Source organism: Sus scrofa, chromosome 14, assembly GCF_054392235.1.
Source record: "Sus scrofa isolate SSC_HxYL_T2T_F1_AM1 chromosome 14, Sscrofa_HxYL_maternal_Yorkshire_Landrace_v2.0, whole genome shotgun sequence".
In the NCBI taxonomy this organism is placed as follows: Eukaryota; Metazoa; Chordata; class Mammalia; order Artiodactyla; family Suidae; genus Sus; species Sus scrofa.
The window spans coordinates 57,267,407-57,289,579 of NC_139396.1; the positions used below are offsets into that span (position 1 = coordinate 57,267,407).

The window sequence follows — 22,173 nt, forward strand, 5'->3', positions numbered from 1 at the left end:
AAATGTTTAATGCCTTAAGAACACTCTGAAGATACAGCGCTAGGGATAAAAGCAGGACACAAAATTACATACAGAGATGGGCACAGCTCTGATATAAAAACCATAGAAAAGATTGGCAGTCAAGAAACAAAAGCGTTAACTGATTTGCCTCAGGGTAGTGAAGTCGTGAGTGGTTCATCCCCCCAGTTTCTGTATATATTTTTCTATGCTTTCCAGTCTGTCTACAATACTCATTTTTATGATCAAAGCAAAGCATAAAGTAAAAGCCAGAGGAAGACTGGGTAGTTTTGCAGGTTACGGTTTCTTATTATATAGACAGATCCTGGCAGTAAAGGATGAAGTGAGGCAAACCAGGGCCATTTGCAGAGTGAAAGGATGAAAACCGAGTCTTGAAGGATGCTTGTCCTCCAGAGGTAGCCGTGCAGTCTCAGCACAGCTGGCTGCCAAGGAGAAAATGGACAGAATCCTCCAGCTACGTAGTTGGAAACTCAAGCTGTATGGCTTTGAGCAAAAGAAACCACTCTGACCTTCGATTTTTCCTCTGTTACATGAGAATAATAATGTCTAGTACATAAGGTTGAAATTCTCTCAATGACATATTTTTCTTGAGTACTTACTGTCGTAAGGGCTAAAGATGCAACAGTGATCAAAGAAACAAGGTCCCTGTCCTGCAGCACATTCATTCTAGTAGCAGGGAGATGAGCTGATTATTGGGGGAGCAGCAGGAGCAAAGGTCCTGGGACAGACAATAGCTTGACATTTTATATCAGAGAGCAGTTCTTATGTGTCTGGAGCTTAGTGAGTAGGTAGAGAGTGGGAGCAGATGGGGAGAGGTAGGCAAGGGGCAAGCTTGGCAGGCCAGGGCAAGAAACTTTGATTTCATTCTAAATACAATGAGAAGCCACTTAAGGGTTTTTAGCCACAGACTAGCATGATCTGATTTAGAGTTTATGTCTTAAAAAGGCCACTTTGCTGCCATGTAGAGAATGGATTGTAAGATTGCATGAGACGATCAATACACAGAAGCACTTAACATTGGGTCTGGCACAAAGTGTCTTAATAAGTGGTAACTGTTTTTCATTATTATCATCATTATCTTTATTATTATTACTACTCTTTTGTCTGTCTTTGAGCCAGCTGGTGATTCTTGGACCCTTAGTTTCAAGCAATATTGACAAAATATTCTGATAAGCCAGTGAATTTTTCAAATTTGTTTTCCAGGTGTTTTCAAGTCCTCAGAGAGGTGATGATTAGAAGCCAAACACAAGCTGATACCTGTAAACTGCGGGGGGCGGGGGGGGGGAAACGAAGATATTCCTGAATCAGGGGTGAACTCTGGTTATCTTGTAGCTCAGAGACCCTGGGTCTTTATTACAGATTTCAATCTCCACCAAAGTACTGACTGAGCACAGTGCCTGTTGTGAAATCCAGCATATCTGGGTATATTCAAGAATGCCTCCCCTTCTGCTAACTCCTCCTTCCTCAAGACTTGGCTCAGAGATGACTTTCTCTGGGAAGCCTCCTGTGACCTTGCCCCAAGCCACACCCCAACCAAAGCTGTCTTCTCTTCTCTGTGCCCTTGGAACTTGGTCAGAGCCACGCAAAACCCTTCCGCTTTGATTAACGGAAATTTCTTCACCTAAACTCTGAATTCCTAGAGCCACAATAGTTGACATGATAGCTGCCAGCCAAGTGTGGCTATTTAAGTCTACATTTATATTATGCAAATTTTTTAAAAGTTTATAATCCAGTTCCTCTGTGTCACTAGTTACCTCATTAGCCACTATATCGGACAGCATAGATAGGAAATATTTCTATCATTGCAGAAAGTTCTAGTGGACAGACCTGCTCTGGGGAGGTGGGGCAGGCATCCTGTGTTAATATTTGTTAGTTTAGAGCTAGCAGGGTGTTTAAGATGTAGATTTGAGAGGCAGGCAGGACTCAGTTCAAATTTCAGCTCCTAATATTACTGGATGTGCAATCTTGGCCCAAACAAGTATCCCCCACTTATCAGAAGTTCGCTTTATACCACCTCTCTTCTACAAAAGACCTACATCAGTACCTTTTTGCTCACTGGAAGAAACCTGAAGAGGATTTTCACTTTTATGGAAAAAAGACTAAAAGCCAAAATAGTGTCCAGTGTTTGTTTTGCTGCCCTGTGGTTTATAGAGTCAACACATGCCCCAAGCAGCAAGATGGGCACTGCCAATCTCCTTCCCCGGGAACCACACTCAGCATCTCAGCATCCAGCCACCACAGCTTTGAACTGTATGAGCACCTGTGCTTTATCTCAGTTTATTTTGTACATCCATTGGCAAGATGGGTCCTAAGGTAATTGTTCTTCAATTTAAGCCATTTTGGTTTACAAAGTTGTCACAGGAATGCTCTGCTTTCATATAGCTGGGGAAATTGTACCTACCCCACAGTGTGCCGGTGAAGATTGTGTAAGTTAATACATAGGCAGGGCTTGCAACAGAGCCTAACACATAGTCTGCTCCAAGCAAGTGATAGCTTCTATTATCATCATTATCTCCAGCAAAATGACCAGCACATAGTAGACCCCCTTAAATGTTTACTGATTGCCTGAATAAATGAATGAGAGAACAAGTAAATGAATGGACTTCCATTTTGGGCTTTAAGGAAAGCAGCATACCTCTTTTGAAACCAAATAGATTGCCATTAATAATAGCTTCTACTTATTCAGCACTTACTACATACCAGGCGCTGTGCTAAGTGCTTTACACACAACTCTCCCAACAGCCCCATGAGCAAGGGACTGTTATTAACCACCTCCTTTTAGAGAGGAAGAAACTGAGGCTCAGAGATAGGAAGCCAAAGGGTCTAACATTAGTGAGATGTGAAGCCACAGCTCTCTGCCTTGAAGGAGCTCTGACTGCCTCTAGATTATTGGCTGCCGTGATTGCTTCTAGAAATGATCCAATCCCACCCTCTCTGGTTCTGCTCTCTTGGAGGAGGGGGGTCTGGGGCGAAAGCAGGCAGGGCTCTGATGCTCCCATTCTTCCCTGACCCCTGGGGAGGCCAGGGCTCCGCACTGTGAGAACACACCTGCAAGGAGGAAGGCGAGCTGTTCGGTTTGCTTTCCTGTTCACAGAAAGACTTTTGACCCTGATTTCTCAGCTTCTTTTCTTTCCCCATCCATCCCCAGGGCGCCGGCCCTCTGGCCGAGCCCACCCCTCCCCACCACCCCACGCACACCAGCGAGCAATGGCGAGGCCGCAGACAAGGGCGCCTTTCTTCAAAGTGGTTCCCCTTCATCTCATAAATTCTCAGCCCGGGCCTGATTGGCTGCGGCAGCAAGGAGCTAGGCCCCCGCTCGGCTCCCCAGATACAAAGTGAGTTGTGTGCAGTTTCTGCCCACGTGAGGCCAATCACAGGGGCCTGCGCCTCTCAGAAATCCCGGAGGACGAAATACCAGCGAGCCCCCGACACAGGGACTGACTGCCCGACAGAAGGTCACAGGATCAGAATTATCTCTGGCAGGACAAAGGAAGGCAGATAGCAGGGAAAACCAAGACAATGGAGGGGACCTCCCTAGTCACATCTAACCTGGAGACTTGAAGGAGCTTAACCCTTTCCCACCCAAACCTTTTAACTTCAGCCAAATGGGGTCTGTGTACAGACTGGGTCAGTGCCTAAACCTTCAGGGAATGGTCCCCAATTCAATCCATCCTCACGGTTCCTTTTGCCGCTTTCGAGAACTTGCCTTTCCTATGAAGCATGCTTCCAATGTTTCCAATTTTTAGGCACTAAAATTAGTCCAACTGTGCCTTCTAATTCTGTAGACACAACCCAGCTTGTGCAAATGTCCCTCTCTTCCATTTCTGGGTGAATTTTTGCATAGTACAGACTGCCAATTTTGTCGAGTGTTCTTGGGGGAAGATGGAAGTTTCAAATCATCTAGCTGCTTAACCATGAAACAAATGCTGTGGAACGCAAAGTTCTGATTTAGAGAGAAGGCTGCATGTAACACTCTCATGAAAAGAAAAACACAGACAAATGTCTTACATGGATCACTGCAATAGGAGTATGAACTGGAATTTATCAAACACTTACTATAGTCCTGCTTGTTCCCCAGGCTTTTATTTCTTTGCCAGAATTCACAGCTACCTCTCCTCTGAGGTAGATGACCCTTTAGCCCCATTTTATAGATGAGGAAACTCAGGCCCAGTAAGATTAAGTAACTTCCCCAAAGATTCAGCTAAAAACTGAGCCAAGATTGGGACCCAAATCTCCCTGGCTACAAAGACGGAATTCTTAACGGCAGCCCTTAATGAATGTCAATCATTATTGTTATTGTTGTAAAATACAGCACATTATCTACAGGAATACAAAAAAAATGCTCAAGACAGGAGTTCCTTTCGTGGCTCAGTGGTTAACAAATCCGACTAGGAACCATGAGGTTGCGGGTTCGATCCCTGGCCTCACTCAGTGGTTAAGGATCCTGCATTGCTGTGAGCTGTGGTGTAGGTCACAGACACAGCTCGGATCCACGTTGCTGTGGCTGTGGTGTAGACTGGCAGCTACAGCTCTGATTAGACGGCTAGCCTGGTAAAATCCATATGCCATGGGTGCAGGCCTAAAAAGACCAGAAAAAAAAAAAAAAAAAAAAGCTCATGACGTATAAGTGAAAACACAGGCAACAAGCCTGCACGTAGCCTGTGATACTATTAAAAATGACAGCTAGATAGATGTTGAGGAAAAATACTAGAACAATCTTCGCCAAAAGCTTGAGTGATATTCTCTCGTAATATTATGCTTTTCCCCACCTTGGTGCTTTTTTCCTTTGCCTTCCAAGTGGTCTTCATGGATCAAGCATAACTTTTGCCCTTAGGAAAGAAGTGTGTGTGTATGTGTGCTTTAAAAGCAAGAGGGAATAGAGAAGGTGACAAAGTAGGCCAAGGAAGCTGGAGCCTCAGTGATTTCAGTCTTGCCCCAAACTGCAGTTTGGGAAGTTCAAAGTTATGCCAACATGATGAAATAAGAGTCTTAAGCCATCTGCCCCCAGACCAAGTGAAGCCAAGTGACAGTGACAGTGAGAAAGTCCTTTAAACAATGCCCTAGAGGGTGTGCTGTGAGAGGGAAACAGAGAATGAGGGGAAAGTGGTAAAGTTCACCTAAGCAAAGATAAAGGTTTTCTTCCTAATGGACCCCTCCCTCCTAAGCCATTGTATTCACTGCTCAGATTCAGTCAGCTCTAGCTTTACCAAGAAAGACCAGAACTGTCAGGGGAGAGGGGGCAGGAAACCTTCAGCCTGGCCCCCAAGACAAATCCCTATGAGTCTGGCAGGAGGCAGCCTTGCTGATTCCAGGCCTATATTTTTCATTTCTTGTTTTAACAGTCATAATCGCCTTCCAATGCCAAAGCAGAACATGACTTTAATCCAGATAAAATAAAATTCCTAAACCCTGAAAACTATATACAGATTTACAAGCCAATTTTAAAAAGCAAAAAACCTCGGTTCCAAGAGTGGCACATTCCACATGGCCGGCACTGGGGGCTGCCCTGTGGCCCTACCTCCAGGGGACAAGGTCCCAGGATGCATGGCTCAGCCCCCAGACCTGCAGCCCCCTTGGAAAGAGAATGCAGGCAAACACGGCCTTCGACGTGGACTCTTCTCAGATTCCTGGGCTCTGGGGTCTCTTGGCTTTCAGGAGTCCTAATAGATTCCAGCTCCCCTCTCTCCGCCTCTCCTCCACCCCCCAGCTGTTGCAGAAAACCACAGTCAACCTCTTCTTGCTCTCAGCTGCCAAGTTTTCTCTAAGTAAACACAGAATGTAGCAGAAGATCAGCTCAGTTCCTTTCCCAGCACTATAGGTTGGGTCAAGACTGGCCCAGTACCAACCTCAAGAGCCCAAACTAGGGTGGGTTCTGGGGTAACCACAGGCTGCCACTTAGCAAAGCCTTATTCGTGCTGAATGCCTTAAGGATGTGAATTCAGTTAATCCTGTTAATCCTATGAGGTGGGACCTTTGTGTATTGGATTTCATCTCTTTGCCCCTCTAGGTCTCCTTGCCCCTTTCACCCCTTGCTCTGAGTCCAGGAGGCTGACTGCAGTGGATAGCATTGTGGGCTGCCATGTACTCTGGCCTCTGGTTGGGTTTGCCCAGGAACAGAAGAGGCACTGGAGAGAGATCAGAGAAAGGAAGACAATGAGACAAGGACTTGATCCCCCAGACTCCTCCTTGCTGTGTGGCTATGGGCTGGGGGTGCCTCTTCCATAGCTGCTGTTGAGTGATGCTCTCCAAACAGCTTCCCTTTCCAGGTTCTGGAATGAACCCCTTTCCTTACTCCTGCAGAGGCAGGGTGAGAATAGATCCTCCCTCTGCTGGCCCCAGGTATTGTACTATGCCTTCCTGCTCTCCGTAAACCCTGCCCACACCTCTGCCAATAGTCTCTCTATTAAACGCTCCTTAGATTATATGGTTTCAGTGTGCCCCGTTTCCTGCTAGGCTGTTGACCAGTGCATTTTTCTCATCTCTGGTTGGTAGAGGAGGAAACGGAAACTTGGAGAAATTAAGTCACTTGCCCGGGGGCAGTTGTCTGGGATTTGAATTTGGATCAGCCTGACTCCAGAGTCCAGGCTCTTCACCTTCCTAACTACTGTATAAAAAATAAAATAAAATAAGCTTGTATTCGGTGACTGCTGTGTGCCATACAGTGTGCTAAGCCCCTCCTGCCTTCATTTTGTGAATCCTCATAAGCACTCTAGGGACAATACTACCTGCCATCCCCATTTCACAGATAAGAAAACTGAGGCTCAGAAAGGGGAATTCATCTGCCCAGCACCACAAAGTTAAAGAGAATCAGAGCTGAGGCATGAACTCAGGGCAGTCCCAGCCTTCTACCCACCTCAGATAACATGCTTTCTGCAGAAGCAATATAAAAATAATAAAGAAGCCAAGAAAAATAATAAATAATAAGTAAAATTTGCAATTTGATAAGTTTTGACATAGGTATATACCTGTGAAACTATCACCACAATCAAGATGACTAGTATATTGTCACTCACAAAAGTTTCCATGTCCCCTTTTGTCATCCCTCCTGCCTGCTTCACATCCCAGTACCCAGGCAACTGCTGATCTGCTTTCTAGCTCAGATTTTTTTTTTTTTTTTTTTTTTTTTTGCTTTTCAGGGCTGAACCCATGATATTTGGAAATTCCCAGGCTAGGTAGTAGTCAAATCAGATCTATAGCTGCCAGCCTATGGCAAGCCACAGCAAACCAGATCCTTAACCCACTGATCGAGGCCAGGGATCAAACTCACATCCTCATGGATATTAGTCTGGTTTGTTACCGCTGAGCCATGATGAGAACTCCTCTATCTCAGATCTTATATAAACAGAAACATATAGAAGTCTATCTTCTTTCACTTAGCGTAATTGATTTTAGATCCATCCATGTTGCTGTGTGTACCAATATTTCACTCCTTTCTACTTCTGAGTAGTATTCTATTGTATGGACATACCATAGTTTATTTATTTGTTTTTTTAATTTCCTTCCTACTTCTTCCCTTCTACTATATATCCATCTATCTATTTATCATCTATCGTTCAAGTACTTATCTATTCACTTTATTTAGAAGTGAACCTATATGTAAGGATGTTCACCATAGCATTTATATTTATATTTAATAGCAGACTTATGACAACCTACATGTCTTCCCATAGAGAAATGATTAAATAAAGCTTGATGAGGTTTGGAACCTCGTCAGAAGAGCACACAGAATCCTAAGCCAACTTGCTTCAATTGCCAGAAGGGCTGTGTCATTCTTAGTTTGTGGCTAACCTTCTACTGTGCCCTGCCACAGCTCTTGACTGGAAAGAAAATCATCTACTGACACCAGGCTAGCATGTCCAAAGCACAACCTCTCCTTGTTTCTTTGCTTTGTGTACTTCTTTTTTTTTTTTTTTTTTTTTGTCTTTTTTTGCTATTTCTTGGGCCGCTCCCGCGGCATATGGAGCTTCCCAGGCTAGGGGTCCAGTCGGAGCTGTAGACATCGGCCTACACCAGAGCCACAGCAACACGGGATCCGAGCCGCGTCTGCAACCTACACCACAGCTCACGGCAACGCCGGATCGTTAACCCACTGAGCAAGGGCAGGGACCGAACCCGCAACCTCATGGTTCCCAGTCGGATTCGTTAACCACTGCGCCACGACGGGAACTCCTGCTTTGTGTACTTCTATCTGTCTATTTATCTGTCTATCTCTGTCTCTCCACCCAACCTTCCATCCATTCATCCATCCATCCATCCATCCATATCTATCATCTATTATCTATTTCTTGATTTATGTATCTTTTCCTCCTTTTCCTTTGACCACCCTGTCCATTGATACCAATGAGGTCCACAGATGTTAATGTCCTCCTATAGCTGGAAGAAGACAGAGATTACTTTGTAAATGTGACCATCTAGTAAAATCCTATTGGTTGCCAAGCACAGCATGGAGAAATCAGAAAGTGCTTAGCATGTGGCCTGACACATATAAGTGTCATGGAAAAAAAACATTATATCCAGTGGCTTCCTTTGTTGGTGGTTGTAATTACAGATCTTTGCTACTGCCTCAATAAAACCTCATTCATTCATGACAATATGTGTGAAGGGTAGGTTAATAGATCCATCTGCATTAAAGGGACTGTTTAGAATCCTTAAACAAAATGAACCTTTCTTTCTTTTGAGTACAGAGGAGAATTTGACAAAGAAAGAGTTCCCAAGTAGTATTACTTCCCGGGCTGTTCTAATCAACATTTAAAACTCATCTGGATTTGGCAGGAATTTCTTTGGGTAAGACAAGGTGCTAAAAGCTTTAAAACAGTTTATTCTTTTAAAGACATGGAACACTCCTTACACAATCTTCTTTACACAGTTATGCTGGTAAGGTTTTCTTCACAGGTAGAGCAAAGGTAAACTGCAGCTTAGGCCAGGCTGACTTATAACAAATTCCATTATTAGCACAGTTCAAATTAATGAGATTTTCCTTTACTTGGTTTCAAAAGAGGCTCAAAGCCACTTAGTAACTTGAGACCTCTTGTGAATCTCATTACTAGAAGAGTTTTTAAAACAGTTTGGTCTTTGGTTACCATAGGAAATTGCAAAGGTCCAATGACTGTGTTTCATTCTGGATCCAAGTTTTATGCCAAGTGATTCATTTAAGCTTTGATGATTTTATAATTTAAAATATTTCCCATTAATGCAAAAAAAAAAAAAAAAAAAAAAACTATTGGCACACCGTAAGCACACGAGAGGGATACAGACCAGTCGAGTTCATCATCTGAGTTCTCTGCACACCCCACAAAATAGGAAGGAAAGTAAACAAAACTTTCAAACTTTACAATATTTATCTTCAAGCTCTTAGTAGCCACAGATGCAAAGTGTTTCCTTGTGTTTTAAGTCGGGCAACCTCCTAAATTAAATTGGATTTGTCCCAAGGACCAAATAAGAAAATTAATTCATGATCTAGGGCCCTCCAGAATGTTTTTTCCTTTCATTTTGTTTAGTCACTTTTATAGTCCTTTCCTTCTTCGAAGTAATTTGGATTTGATTGCTTCTTCGTGAAATTCTAATGTCAAGACTGTGTCTAATTTCTGTTTTATGAAGAAATCTGGAAACTATACAAAGGAATGAATTGAGATGCAGAGTCAAATAAAATCTGTAATGTGATAACTCTATCAACTCTGCCTGGAAAGATACTGTATTTCAATTAGATCTTGAGACATGTTCTTACATAAACTGACAGCATCAGATTGACAGTGTTCATCTTCCCAGAGAACACAATTTACAAGGACAGAGTGGTGAATTTGGTTCGGTATTCCAAAGGTATGTTGGCTTGCTTGCCCCAGTCCAGCCTGAATCAAGGTATGATTTAACAGACAGGCTCCCTTTCAGCATAAAATAAAAACGGCACACATATAAAAAATTTCCACCACCAGAAACAAAAGGTATTTAAAATTTAAAGTAATAATAGTAATAATACTTAGCATTTAAGCAGTACTTTACATCTTCAAAGCACTCCATAAACTTTGGTTCCAATTCTCCAGGCATTTGATGGTCTTTGATGTAGAGAAGAACTCTACACACAGTGGGGGAGATAAAGCTACACCCAGAAGAACTAAGCCCAATTAGCTAATTGTAACACTTTCATTTCTTCCCCCGTTCAGTTTCATTTTTTTCCAACTACCTTTTATTGTTCTCATTTAAAGTCCTTGCAGGGTCACCTATGCAGTCCTGCAGGTAGCAACCAGGCTCCCATCCAAACTCATCTGCAAGACCTGGACTGCATTCTTTTCCCCAATTCACAGTGAATTCCCCAATTCACAACCAGGTCCAACAGGATTACAATTAGATTGATTTTATTCTCAGAGTTTCCCTTTCCAATTTTTCAATGGAGCAAAAATGTCCTTTTATTTAAGAGACCATAGGAGGTAATATGTTTTATAGATAGTAGATTTGTTTTCATCTTTTTCTTTTTCTTTTTTTCGGTCTTTTCTTAGCAAAGCAAGAAACTGGCAGTCTTATGTCAGTCTCCCCAATTCTTTCTGGAGAGTGTACCCATGTATGAAATCCAAAAATTGGGGAAGCCCTGGTCTTGATGACTCTGAAACCCCCAGCAGTGCAGATTTAACATTTATCCCAACTGGCAATACTCAGTGTGTGCAAGGCTGTGGTGAAGCAGATAATCTCTTGAAGCAGGTTTTCTCCTCCAGTCTTGGTGGAAGTATAAACTGGTATAACCATTTTGCAGTATCTACGAAAGTTGTGATCTTTTGTATCCTTTGACTCAGCAAGTCTACTTCCAGGAATTTGGGTGTTTTCTCGTTTTTTTTTTTTTTTTTTTTTTTTTGCTTTTTAGGGCCACACCCACGGCATATGGAGGTTCCCAGTCTAGGGGTCCAATCAGAGCTACAGCTGCTGGCCTACACCACAGCTACAGCAATGCCAGATCGGAGCCACATCTGTGACCTATGCCACAGCTCATGGCAACACCAGATTCTTAACTCCCTGAGCAAGGCCAGGGACCAAACCCACAATCTTGGGGTTCCTAGTCAGAATGTTTCCGCTGTGCCACAACGGGAACTCCCCAGGAATTTGTTTTAATGAAACACTCACATAAGTTTGTTAAGAAATATGCAACCCCATCAATTTAGCCTTGTCCTGAATTCGTTGTGTTTTTTTGTTTGTTTTTGATTTTTCTTTTTAGGGCCACTCCCACGGCATATGGAAGTTCCCAGGCTAGGGATCGAATCAGAGCTGCAGCTGCTGGCCTATACCACAGCCACAGCAATGCCAGATCCAAGGGCATCTGTAACCTACATCATAGTTTGTAGCAACGCTGGATCCTCAGCCCATTGAGAGAGGGCAGGGATTGAACACGTATCATCGTGGATACTGGTTGGGTTCTTAATCTGCTGGGCCACAATTCGAACTCCAATTTAGCCTTGTCTTGGAGTGAAAAGTTGGAGGGTACCAAGGACTCACAGTATGGGGACTAGTGGAGAAAAGTGAGACAGAGCCAGATAGTCATGTACACTGTAGTGCCTCTGGTAAATTAATGACATGGTTCTGCATTTCCTCATGTGGAAGGAGGTCTGACAGCTCATTCATCCTACACACTTTCTTGGGCACCTGCTATGTTCCAGTATCTGTTCTAGGCAAAGGATGCAGCAGTGAAGAAAGGAGACAATGTCCTTGCCCCCATGAAGCTTCCATTCTAATGGGAAAGATTTTCACAAACAAATAAATACATATTATCACATAATAACATATCCATTAGGTTAAAAAAAAAAAAGCAAGGAGCATGGGGAAGTCACTTCGGAAAACAGTTTGGCAGTTTCTTATAAGGTTAAATAGATATTTACCAATATACCTTTGGTCCGGCCATCCCACTCCTGGGTATTTACCCAAGAGAAATGCAAATTTATAGTCACCCTAGAACCTGTGTGTGTATGTTTATAGTGACTTTATTTGTAATCACCCCCAAAGTGAAAACAACCTGAATGTCCTTCAACTGATGAACGGGCAAACAAAATATGGTACACAGTGGAATATTATACACCAATAAAAAGGAATGGGCCACTGCTTCATATGACAACATGGAGGAACGTCAAATGCATTATGTTTTGTGGAAAGCTACATACCCTGTAATTTCATTTTATGTGACATTCTGGTAAAGGCAGAATATAGGGACAGAGAATAGATTAATCATTTCTGGGAACTAGGGTTGAAGGAAGGGGTTGATTACATCAGGGCACAAGGGAATTTGGGAGGGTATTGAAACTGTCCTAAGTCTTTGTTGTGGTGATGCCTACACAGCTGTAGATGTTTGGTCAAGACTCCTAATTCTACATTAAAAACAGTGAATTTTACTATAAGTAGATTATATACCTCAGTAAACCCTATTAAGGAAAAAAAGCAAAGTACAAGTTCTGTATACAGTATAATCCCATTTTTGTAAGTAATAAGAATAATAAAAGATGTTAGATTGTGCTTAGGGAAAAAAAAATTAGTTGAATATCCAGTACGTTGAATTGTTAACAGTAAGTTATCTGGGTTGGGGAAAGGGGTGTTTCATTTTCTAAATTACACATTTCTTTGATGTTTGAATATTTTATGGGGCATGTGTTACTTTCAAAATTACAGGGGACAACGGATTGTAATACAAAAGTTAACCTTCAGTGCTGGTCAGGCTACTGTGGCCAGGTGCAGAACTCATTTGAGATGCTCAGGCTACATCACTGATCCTAATTCCGGCTCTGGAGGGCAATTGTCCACTCAGGCTGTTGGTGACAACAGGCAAGGAAGGGCTGCTCCCCCCTCTATGCTGCTACTGGGGGGAGTGGGCCCTTCAGTAGTTCTCACGGGACTGGTTTTTGTGGACAGAGGTGGAGTGAGGCTTAGGGCTGACAAGGCTTTTGTCTTCCTGCCATAGAGAGAAGCTGTCTGTGGCCCAAGGTGGTTTAACACCTCTGATAATAAACCCAACATTGATTGACACTTGCTCTGTGCCAGACACTGGCCAAGGACTTACTGCTTAGTATTATTTTGTAATTCCTTCATTTAACAAACATTTGTGGGATACTTTTTTTTTTTTTTTACATTTTGCTTTTGTTTTTGGCCACACCTGCGGCATGTGGAAGTTCCTGGGTCAGGTATCATACCCCTTGGCACAATAGCGACCTCAGCCCCTGCAGTGATAACACCGGATCCTTAACCTGCTGACCCACATGGGAAGCCACAAACACTTGTTAAACACCAACAATATTCTAGGCACTGGGGATATGATAGCGATCAAAGAGGGGAAAGAAAAAAGCCCTTATGTTCCATCCCCCTTATATTCTAATAGGGAAAGGGGGAGACAAGCACAAATATGTGAGAACAGATACATATCAGAGGATTTTATTTTTTTATTTTTATTTGTCTTTTTGCCATTTCTTGGGCCACTCCCGCTGCATATGGAGGTTCCTAGGCTAGGGGTCAAATCAGGGCTGTAGCTGCTGGCCTATGCCAGAACCACGGCAATGCAGGATCCAAGCCGCATCTGCGACTTACACCACAGCTCCCGGCAACACCGGATCCTTAATCCACTGAGCAAGGCCAGGGATTGAACCCGCAAACTCATGGTTCTTAGTCGGATTCGTTAACCACTGAGCCATGACGGGAACTCCTGTCAGAGGATTTTTAGATGCTAAGAGAAAACTGAACAGAGTGAGGGTGCAAGAGGGAGGGATTGGGGCATACTGCTTTAGGTGCAGTGGTCCAAAAGGGTCTTTCCAATTTGGGGGCCATCTGACCCAAGGGGAGGAGGGGCCTGCCAGGGCCAGGGCTCTGAGGCTGAGTGTGTGAGCAGAGCCAGAGGGAGGTCATGGTCCTGCAGCAGAGTGTGCGGGGGGGACACCTGCAAAGGAGCAAGAGGCCACATGACCCAGGGCCCCCACAGGTGGCAACAAAGTGTTTGGCTTTAACTTTGAAGGAGATGGGAATCATGGAAGGGTTTAGAGCAGAGGAGTGACATAGGTTTGATTAGGATCCCTCTGACTGCTCTGCAGGAAAGAGGACACAGTGGGAGTGGGGCAGGAGTGAGATCATCAGAGAGACAAGTGGCTTAGGCTTGGGGTGGCACATTCTGGATATTTTCATTTCACCCTTCACTTTTCCCATCTGCAAAATGGAACAATAATAGTATCTCCCTCACGGGAAAATTAAACAATTCCATGGTGTAAACTATCTGGCCCTGTGCCTGGTGCATGGGAAATGCTCAATAAATATGTCTGTGCTTATTATTATAGTTATTATTATTATTATTGTTATTGCTACTACTATTGTTGTTGTTGTTGTTACCAACCTCCTTATGATGCCAGGATAATTATGCACGCATGATGGATGAGAAGAGTGAGGCTCATAGGGTTGAGGCTGCTTCTTCAAGAGCAGGTGGCTGGTAAGTAGTGGAACTATACTGTTCCAGGACCCTGCAGAACATTTATGGGGAGGCACACTTGGCCCGTGTGGAGACGGGAAGCCCAGAATAAAGGGCAGAGGGTGTCTAAGCAAGTGGGAACCCTCTAACCTCATCTTATTTCAGAAGGCAGCAGTGGTCAAGCTTCAGATCCTCCCTGGCACTTCCAAGCTGTGTGACCTTAAGCAAGTCAGCTCACCTCTCTGAGCCTCAGCTGTCTCATTTGTAAGATGAGGACTGTGATAGGACCTACCCCATGAGATAGTTGTGACAATTAGACACCTGGCAGAAAATGAGCTGCCTAAACACATTCAGAAAGCAGCCCCTCCTGATGCTACAGTAAAGAGGGGGTAATTGAGTATATATGGTTGATGGAATGTCTTGTTGGTAGCACCCACCACACAGCTCTGTTAGGGAGGAGAAAGCCGTACTTCTGTTGGGATCTTGAGATGTGGCTGATTAGATTATATTGAACAGGCTCATTAGGGTGCACTTGCTATGGGAACAGTGACCTCTTCATCAAACCACAAACACAGAACATTGCAAAGGTGTTTTTTGAGTTTGAGTTATTGTATGATTAACATGAAGTAAAGTCTGCTTGTTGGAAAGTCACTTTAAGGGTCTATTCTTTTTTTTTTTTTTTTAATGTGAGGGAATATTTGCCTAGGTATTTTTGGTGGAATGTAAAGAAGGGGCTTCTCTGTTCAGTAAGCGTTGTGAAATGCTGGTAGAAAATCCCCATAACACAACTTGCTAACATTTACAGAAGCTGTTGTGATTAAGTGGGAACCAAGCTACAGAAAAATCTACAACAAGAAGTCAGCAAAGTAAGATCAAGAGACTATAAAGTAAACAATATATAGAGAATGAAAAGTAATTTATTTCCTTGGGGAAGCGATCTGTACCGACAGCAGCAACAGAGTGACTCTGTAGATGTACTCCATTTCCATCCGCGGGAGATGATTGCAGTCAGCACATTTGAAAATTGAGAAATTGTGTACGCAATTTGAAAAACCAACTGATTATAACTCACCAGTGTGCTAAGAGGTCAGTGGCCCATTTCAAAAAGGAAAAACTGAGACTCAAGTGGGAGAGAAGAGTTGCTTGCCTCATCCTTGCTGAGACACCATAACCCAGATGACCAGGAGAGCCCAGTGAGCCTGTCACTGGGCCATGTGAAGACAAGGTGATGACTCATCTCTCACATGTGGCTTTTTTTTGGCCTCCGAGTTGTTGCCTGAGTACGGACTGTGCTCTTTCCCAGGGTTGCTTTCAAATAAAACGACCTGTTGCAGAAAGCAAGAGCTGCCTACCCCCACCCCCACCCCCCCAGGCAGGAACCCAGCCAGCAGGGAGCTGACACACCTGTGCTAGGGAGCAGGCAAAGTGTCCTCTCAGGCTGGGAACTTAAAGTGCCTGACAGTTTGGAAGGAACTGGTATGGGTATGGTCCCTGCAGCATGGGGTCCTTTGTCTAACATGCTAGGACCGGGATGTCACTTCTCCAAGAGTAGTATCACACAGCTGGTGTGGCTCAATCAGTTGCCTTCTCTCCCATCTAGCCCCTGATTTAGGCCACTGGTGAAAAGACATTTGTCTTCCTTACAAACCTCTGGACGCTTGGGTCTGGCCCGGAGCACAGAAAGCAGAAAGGGTGAGATGTGCTGGCAGAATTGCCAGAAGAGTTGGCATCTCCCCTCCCAGAGCACAGCCTGGCTCAGGGCCACCCGAGAAGGCCGTTTCTTTTATGAGCATTGAATTCACACTTGCACAGCCCTGGAGAGGAAAAGTTACAGAATCCACCGTGTGAACACCCTCTTCCCTTAAAGATAATTTTGAGTTGGCTGTTATGAGTGAGGCCGTTCAGATTCTAAGAGCGTGTGTGTGTGTGTGTGTGTGTGTGTGTGTGTCCATCCAGAGGAAACAGAATTTAGTTGCATGTGATATATTTCACCACCTGCTGTGACCATAGCCTGCAGCATGTAAACTTAGTAGAGGCTGAAAATTTATGACTATAGTCACTTGTCTTTGGTCAAGTGTCAGTGTAGTAAAAAAAAAAAAAAAAAAAAAAAGAAATCAGAGGGTATCATTTGCACACTTCTTTATTATTAACCAGTTGAAAGCAATTTATCGTGGGCTGCTAAATTACTCAAAAATCAGCCTTACTGAAAGCAAAAGAGTCCTAGGTAGGTAAAAGGTGTAGATGGCACCGAATATAGTTAATTTAGGCTCAGTGGGATTTTTAAAAACTCGTATATCATTGCTTACATGATCTCTTTGGTGGTATTTCTTGGAGTTCAGTCTTTGTATTTTCTGAAAAGCTCTGGGTCTGAATAGTCACTGATATTTATTGAATGCCTAGTATGTGTCAGGCAGGTGCTGCTGTGCAAATAACTCACTGAATCCTCACAATGGCTCTAAGAGGCAGATACAAGGTGGACCTTGCTTTAGGGATGGGGAAACAGAGGCTCAGGAAGGTTAAATCACCCTCTAAGAGGTCAAGAGGGTCAGTGGCAGAGCTGGGATCTGGACCAGCCATCATTCAGCTCTGAAGTTCTTGCCCTTCCCCAGACCTCAGGCTGCACTCTGCTATTGTTTTTACTTCATCCTCTGCACTGTCTTAGGGGAGAGGTTGGAACAATTAGGAAATCCTTGGTGGTTAGGAGCAGAGCTGTTATTGCCCAAGGCAGCACAGCTTGATTGGTATAAGACCGTTCTCTCAGAGGGAACTTAAAACTTCCACTTAAAAATTGAATAATGAAAGTGAAGGAATGAAAAGGATAGGCCTGCTGCATGGCAGCGTCTGGAAACATCTTTATGGAATTAGGGAACAAATGGCCTTGTCCACACCAGGTGGGAGGGACCCAAGACCGGTGCATGCCATTGTCCCAAACCCCATACTGGTCTCGCTGGGACTGCCTCTGGTTCTCTCTCATTCTCAGCTGCCAACTTGAGTAGCTGAGTAGCGAGAAACCTCAAGAGGAAATGCAAATGGTCAAGAGACCTAAGGGAAGATCTACTCACTGGGGTTTGGGAAAGCAAATTCACACAATGACACCATTTTTCACCATCAGCGTGGCAAAAATTAAAAAAAGATTGGCAACATCCAGATACTGGCAAGGTGGTGAGGAAGTGTACTCTCTTCCCGTATTGCTTGAGGGAGTGTGAATTGCCACAATCTTTGGGGAAAGTCTTCTGGCTGTATTTATTAACAATAAAAATACACGTTTATTAACAATAAAAAAGCAATCCTATTTTGGGGACTTTATTCTACAGAAATAAAAGTGTCAGTACATAAGAATATATGGATAAGGATATTTACTGCACCCTTATTTAGAGTAGGAAAAAACTGGAAACCACCGGAAGGTTCCGAAATAGGGGAATAATTGGATAAATTATGGCACAGGTGTTCTATGAAACACTATACAACTAATAAAAGACTGAGTTGGATCAAGATATATAGGCCTAGAGGTATATTTGTGATAAATCGTTAAGTGAAAAAAAGCAGCTTGCAAAGTAATATATGTGACATGATCCCATTTACATAAAAAGTAAAAAAATATATAAATAAAAAAATCCCATAGGAGAATGTGTGTTTAAATTATGTGATTTGTTGTGGGTGTGGATGAAGCAGAGTAAGGACTCGCAACGATTTGGTTCACTTTGGTTATCTCTGTGATAGAGAAAAGAATGTTCGCTTTTCCTTGCATACTCCTGTGTTGAACTTGTTACAGCTAGCATGTTGTTACTTTTGTTATTTACAATGAAGTAAATCTAATAAAGCTGAGGTTAAAGGGGGAAAAAAAACAACCCTTCAAGTGGTGGGACTGGGTGCCATTTTCTACTGTAGGAGGATGGACAAGTGACTGTGATTGTTATAATTTATTGATCACTGCCAATTGGGCCATGCACTGTGTCGAGAAGAACTCACCCTGTGTTATCACTCTGAGAGGTCAACACACCAGAAGAAATAGGGGACAGAGGGGTTAAGTGACTTCCTCAAGGCTGCACAGCTAGTGCATGACAGAGCAGAGATTGGAACCCAGGTGTGTCTTACTCTGAAGCCATATTCTTAACTCCTACAAAATACTCCCACCCTGCAGCTGTGGTGGCTTCCTGTGTTCTTTCTAATAGGGTGGTTCCTCCTCTGGTCATATTTTTGCTTCCATTTTCTTTCTGCTATTACATTTGGTAACCATGAAAGGGAACTAACCTGTTATTCTCAGAATAGGACCTGAGATTTGTGCAGAGGGGCACCTCTATTTCCTGTCTGGACAGTAGGCATTTTCACAAATGGAGAAACTCAGTTATGAATGAGGATGTTTCTGATGAGTCTAGTGCCTTGCTGCTTCCTAGTCATCAGTGATGGGTTTTGTTTTGTTTTGTTTCTATCTTCTCTCCTGAGGCTCTCCCATCAACTCCCATTGCTTTCACCATTAAGGACTCTGAAGATCTTTATCAGTCATCTCCATGGTACAGAGAGTCAAAGTGTTTCTTTGCTAGAAATGACCCAGAAGATCACCTGAGCTGCTTTTTCACACAGGAGGAAACTGAGGCCCAGAGAGGTTCAGTGGCTTATCTAAGATAATAGGGTCGCTCAGTGGTGCATCTGAGACTAGAACCCAGTTCCCTTGGGTCCTCATTCTGTACTCATGTTGCCAGGGCAATCGCACACTGCACTTGTAGCCTTTTCCACTCTGGGACCTTAGCTTTGACAGCCAAGAAAAACTCCCCAGATGAAGTTTTTTTCCCCTTTTGTCTTGTGTTGTTTATTTGCTTTTTAATTTACTTTTATGGTGGCATTTGATTATTGTTTTCAATTTTATTGATTGATTTGTGTTATTTATAAATTATTGCACTGAATAGGTAATGAACACATTTGGTTTAAAGCATGCAAAGCGTAGAGTGAAAAGCAGTTTCTCTCTCCACTTTTTTTTTTTTTGTCTTTTTTTTTAGTCTTTCCTAGGGCCGCACCCATAGCATGTGGAGATTCCCAGGCTAGGGGTCCAATTGGAGCTGTAGCCGCCAGCCTACGCCACGGCCACAGCAACGCGGGTTCTGAGCCACATCTGTGACCACAGCTCACGGCAACGCCAGATCCTTAACCCACTGAGCAAGGCCAGGGATCGAACCTGCAACCTCATGGTTCCTAGTCAGGTTCGTTAACCACTAAGCCACGACGGGAACTTCTCTCCCCACTTTGACTCCCCAACCCCAGAGGCAACTGATGTTACCATTGTTTCATGCAACCTTCCAGGGATATCTCAATCAATAATTTCTTTTTGAGGTTATTCTATGTCAGTACACATAGAGCACACTCATTATTTTTAATGGCTGCATTGGATTATACTGTTAACTACTCCCCGCATGATGGACATGTAAGTTGCTTCCAGTGTTTGTCCAACAAACAGTACTATAGTTTACATCTTTGCACTACATGTCTATGTTATACACCTGTGCAAGAATCTTTGTGGGATAAACTCCTAAAAGTAACATTGCTGGGTCAAAGGGAATGCTCATTATAAATTCTGATGTTTTCCAAATTGATGCCCAAAGCTGTGGCGCTAATTTATATTCCCTCTGGCAGTGTGAGAGTTCTACTTCTCTTCACAGTTGCTTAAGCTTTTAAAATATTGTCAATACTTATTATGATTTTAATTTCTGTTTTTCTTATGATGAGTGTCTTAGTCTGCTTGTTGGGCTGCTCTAACAAATTACCATGGACTGGGTGGCTAAACAAGGAAAATTTATTTCTCACAGTTCTGGAGGTGGGGAAGTCCAAAATCAAGGTGCTAGCCAATTTAGTTCCTGGTAAGAACCCTCCTCTGGTTATGTCTTCAAAGGGGGCTGGGTGGGAGTGGCAAGAGAGAGGGAAAGGGAGAGGGTAGAAGAGAAGGAGAGAGAGAGTAATTGAGGGCCTGAAGTCTTTTCGTTTTGTCTTACACCATGCACTAATCCAATCATGAGGGCTACACCCTTGTGACCTAATTACTTGCCAAGGTTCTATCTTCAAATACCATCACACTGGGAATTAAAGTTTCAACATATGAATTTTAGAGGGACACATACATTCTGTCAATAGCAGCAAGTGAGACTGAGCATCTTTTTTATATTTTTAAAAGCCATGTGTCTTTCCTATTCTCTAAACTATTAATGTCCTTTTCTCATTTTCCTCTTAGGTTGCTTTGGGAGTCTAAAGAGATTTGCTGAAGAATGAGAACTGGGTGACCAGGTGTGTAGGATGAAGGTCTCCTGGGATATAAATATGTCTGGATATGATGGACCATCACAATGATTGCTCAGGCTCAAGTAACACCATGCATGTCGATACAGTGCTTTGACATTTCTTTTTTCCAAACGTTTTCACCAACAGTATCTTAATAGAAATGTGCAGTGGACTGAGGTCAGTGGGTCAGCAACTGGGACCCCTTTTGGACAGGTTGGGAAATGAGGCTCAGAGAGTTAAACTATGGTGATCAAAGTAATACAACTAGGGTTGCCAAAGCAATCTACAGGCATCTGCCCACAGAACCGTGTGGATTCAGGCTTGGGCTCTGGAGCCAGATAGACCTGGGTTTGAGCCATTCACTAACTGGAGAGCTTAGAGATATCACTGTGCTTCTGAGGTTTGACCTAGAGTCTAAGGATAATAACAGTATCTTCTTTATGTGGTTGTTCAGAGGACTATGTGAAATAAGGTAGGCACACTCATTATAACATAGTGTCAGTGGGTTATAACATAGTGTTGGCCATGATAGTACACATTATAACATGCTGCTCATGGGTTTTGCTTTAGCAGTTACTTGTAGTAGTTCCTAAAGCTCAATTCACATGTCTAACACTTCTCTCCTTTTGTTACACTCCATCTTTCTCCTGTTTTCCACTCTTCCTCTCTTTTAGTCCAATCTACACGGCTCTTCCACGTTCGAGGGCTTGTTAATGAAGAAGTTATCTTCTCTCCTCCTTTGCATCGAGGTCAAGCCTTGAGGGCTGGAAAAGAGCCTCCCTATGGTGGCATTCCTCTGTACTCCCATACTGGAAATGTTGGTTACTGATTGAATGCTGGAGGGAAGGTCTGCTCCCAACACAGCCCTAGTAAAGTGCCTGGGAGTTAAAAAAAAAAAAAAAAAATTTCTGGCACAAAGCAGGAGATTAGAAAGCATTTATGCAATGAATGAACGCATGCTCACAGTGCCTAGGAGTAAGGGTTCAAAAGGCATTTCTGCATTTCTTAGTGCCTGGTATTCAGTAAGCGCTCCTGGGCGAGGGTAATAAACCTTAGTGCAAGAGCTTAGCTTCCCTGTGCATGGGTGCAGGGGTTTGAATCCCATCTCCTCCTCTTCCCAGCTGTGGGCAAGTGACTTAATCTCTTTGTGCTTCAGTTTTCTCATTTGCAAAACACGGACGACAGAGTGAAACCTTGAGACACGTGGACATGCTGTCTGGCCAACAGCGAGCCCCACCACCCAGTCGCCCAGGCCGTCAGAGGCACAGGTTAGGGGCCCCAGCTCTCCGCGGCCACTGCCACAGGCATTCCGGGGGTGAGGTAGCGCCGCGTAAAGATCCTAGCACCCGAGGGGGCGGGGCGCGGCGCCCAAGCGGGGCAGCGCACAGCAGCCTGAGGCCGCTCGCCCGGCCGCTGCCAGCCCGGCAGCCGCGCCGCCCGCACTTCTTTCTCTCCCTCCCCGTCTTCCTTCTTCTCCCGGC

At 43.7% G+C, this 22,173-nt stretch overlaps 1 protein-coding gene across 5 annotated transcripts in view; it reads left to right on the plus strand.

Annotated features, from left to right (window-relative positions):
• The window catches only part of SPRING1 (SREBF pathway regulator in golgi 1), a 356,205-nt gene extending 335,411 nt beyond the window's left edge, over nt 1-20,794 (plus strand). For 4 of the 5 annotated variants that reach the window (XM_084994208.1, XM_013990354.3, XM_084994210.1 and 1 more), the window contains one exon: nt 1,222-2,607. In XM_084994208.1, coding sequence (XP_084850334.1) covers nt 1,222-1,254 — 33 coding nt within the window. In that variant the 3' untranslated portion in view covers nt 1,255-2,607. Of the gene's footprint in view, nt 1-1,221; nt 2,608-20,645 lie in introns of those variants that run through there. The other variant, XM_013990355.3, reaches the window with a different exon arrangement.
• The last annotated feature ends 1,379 nt before the right edge of the window (nt 20,795-22,173 follow it).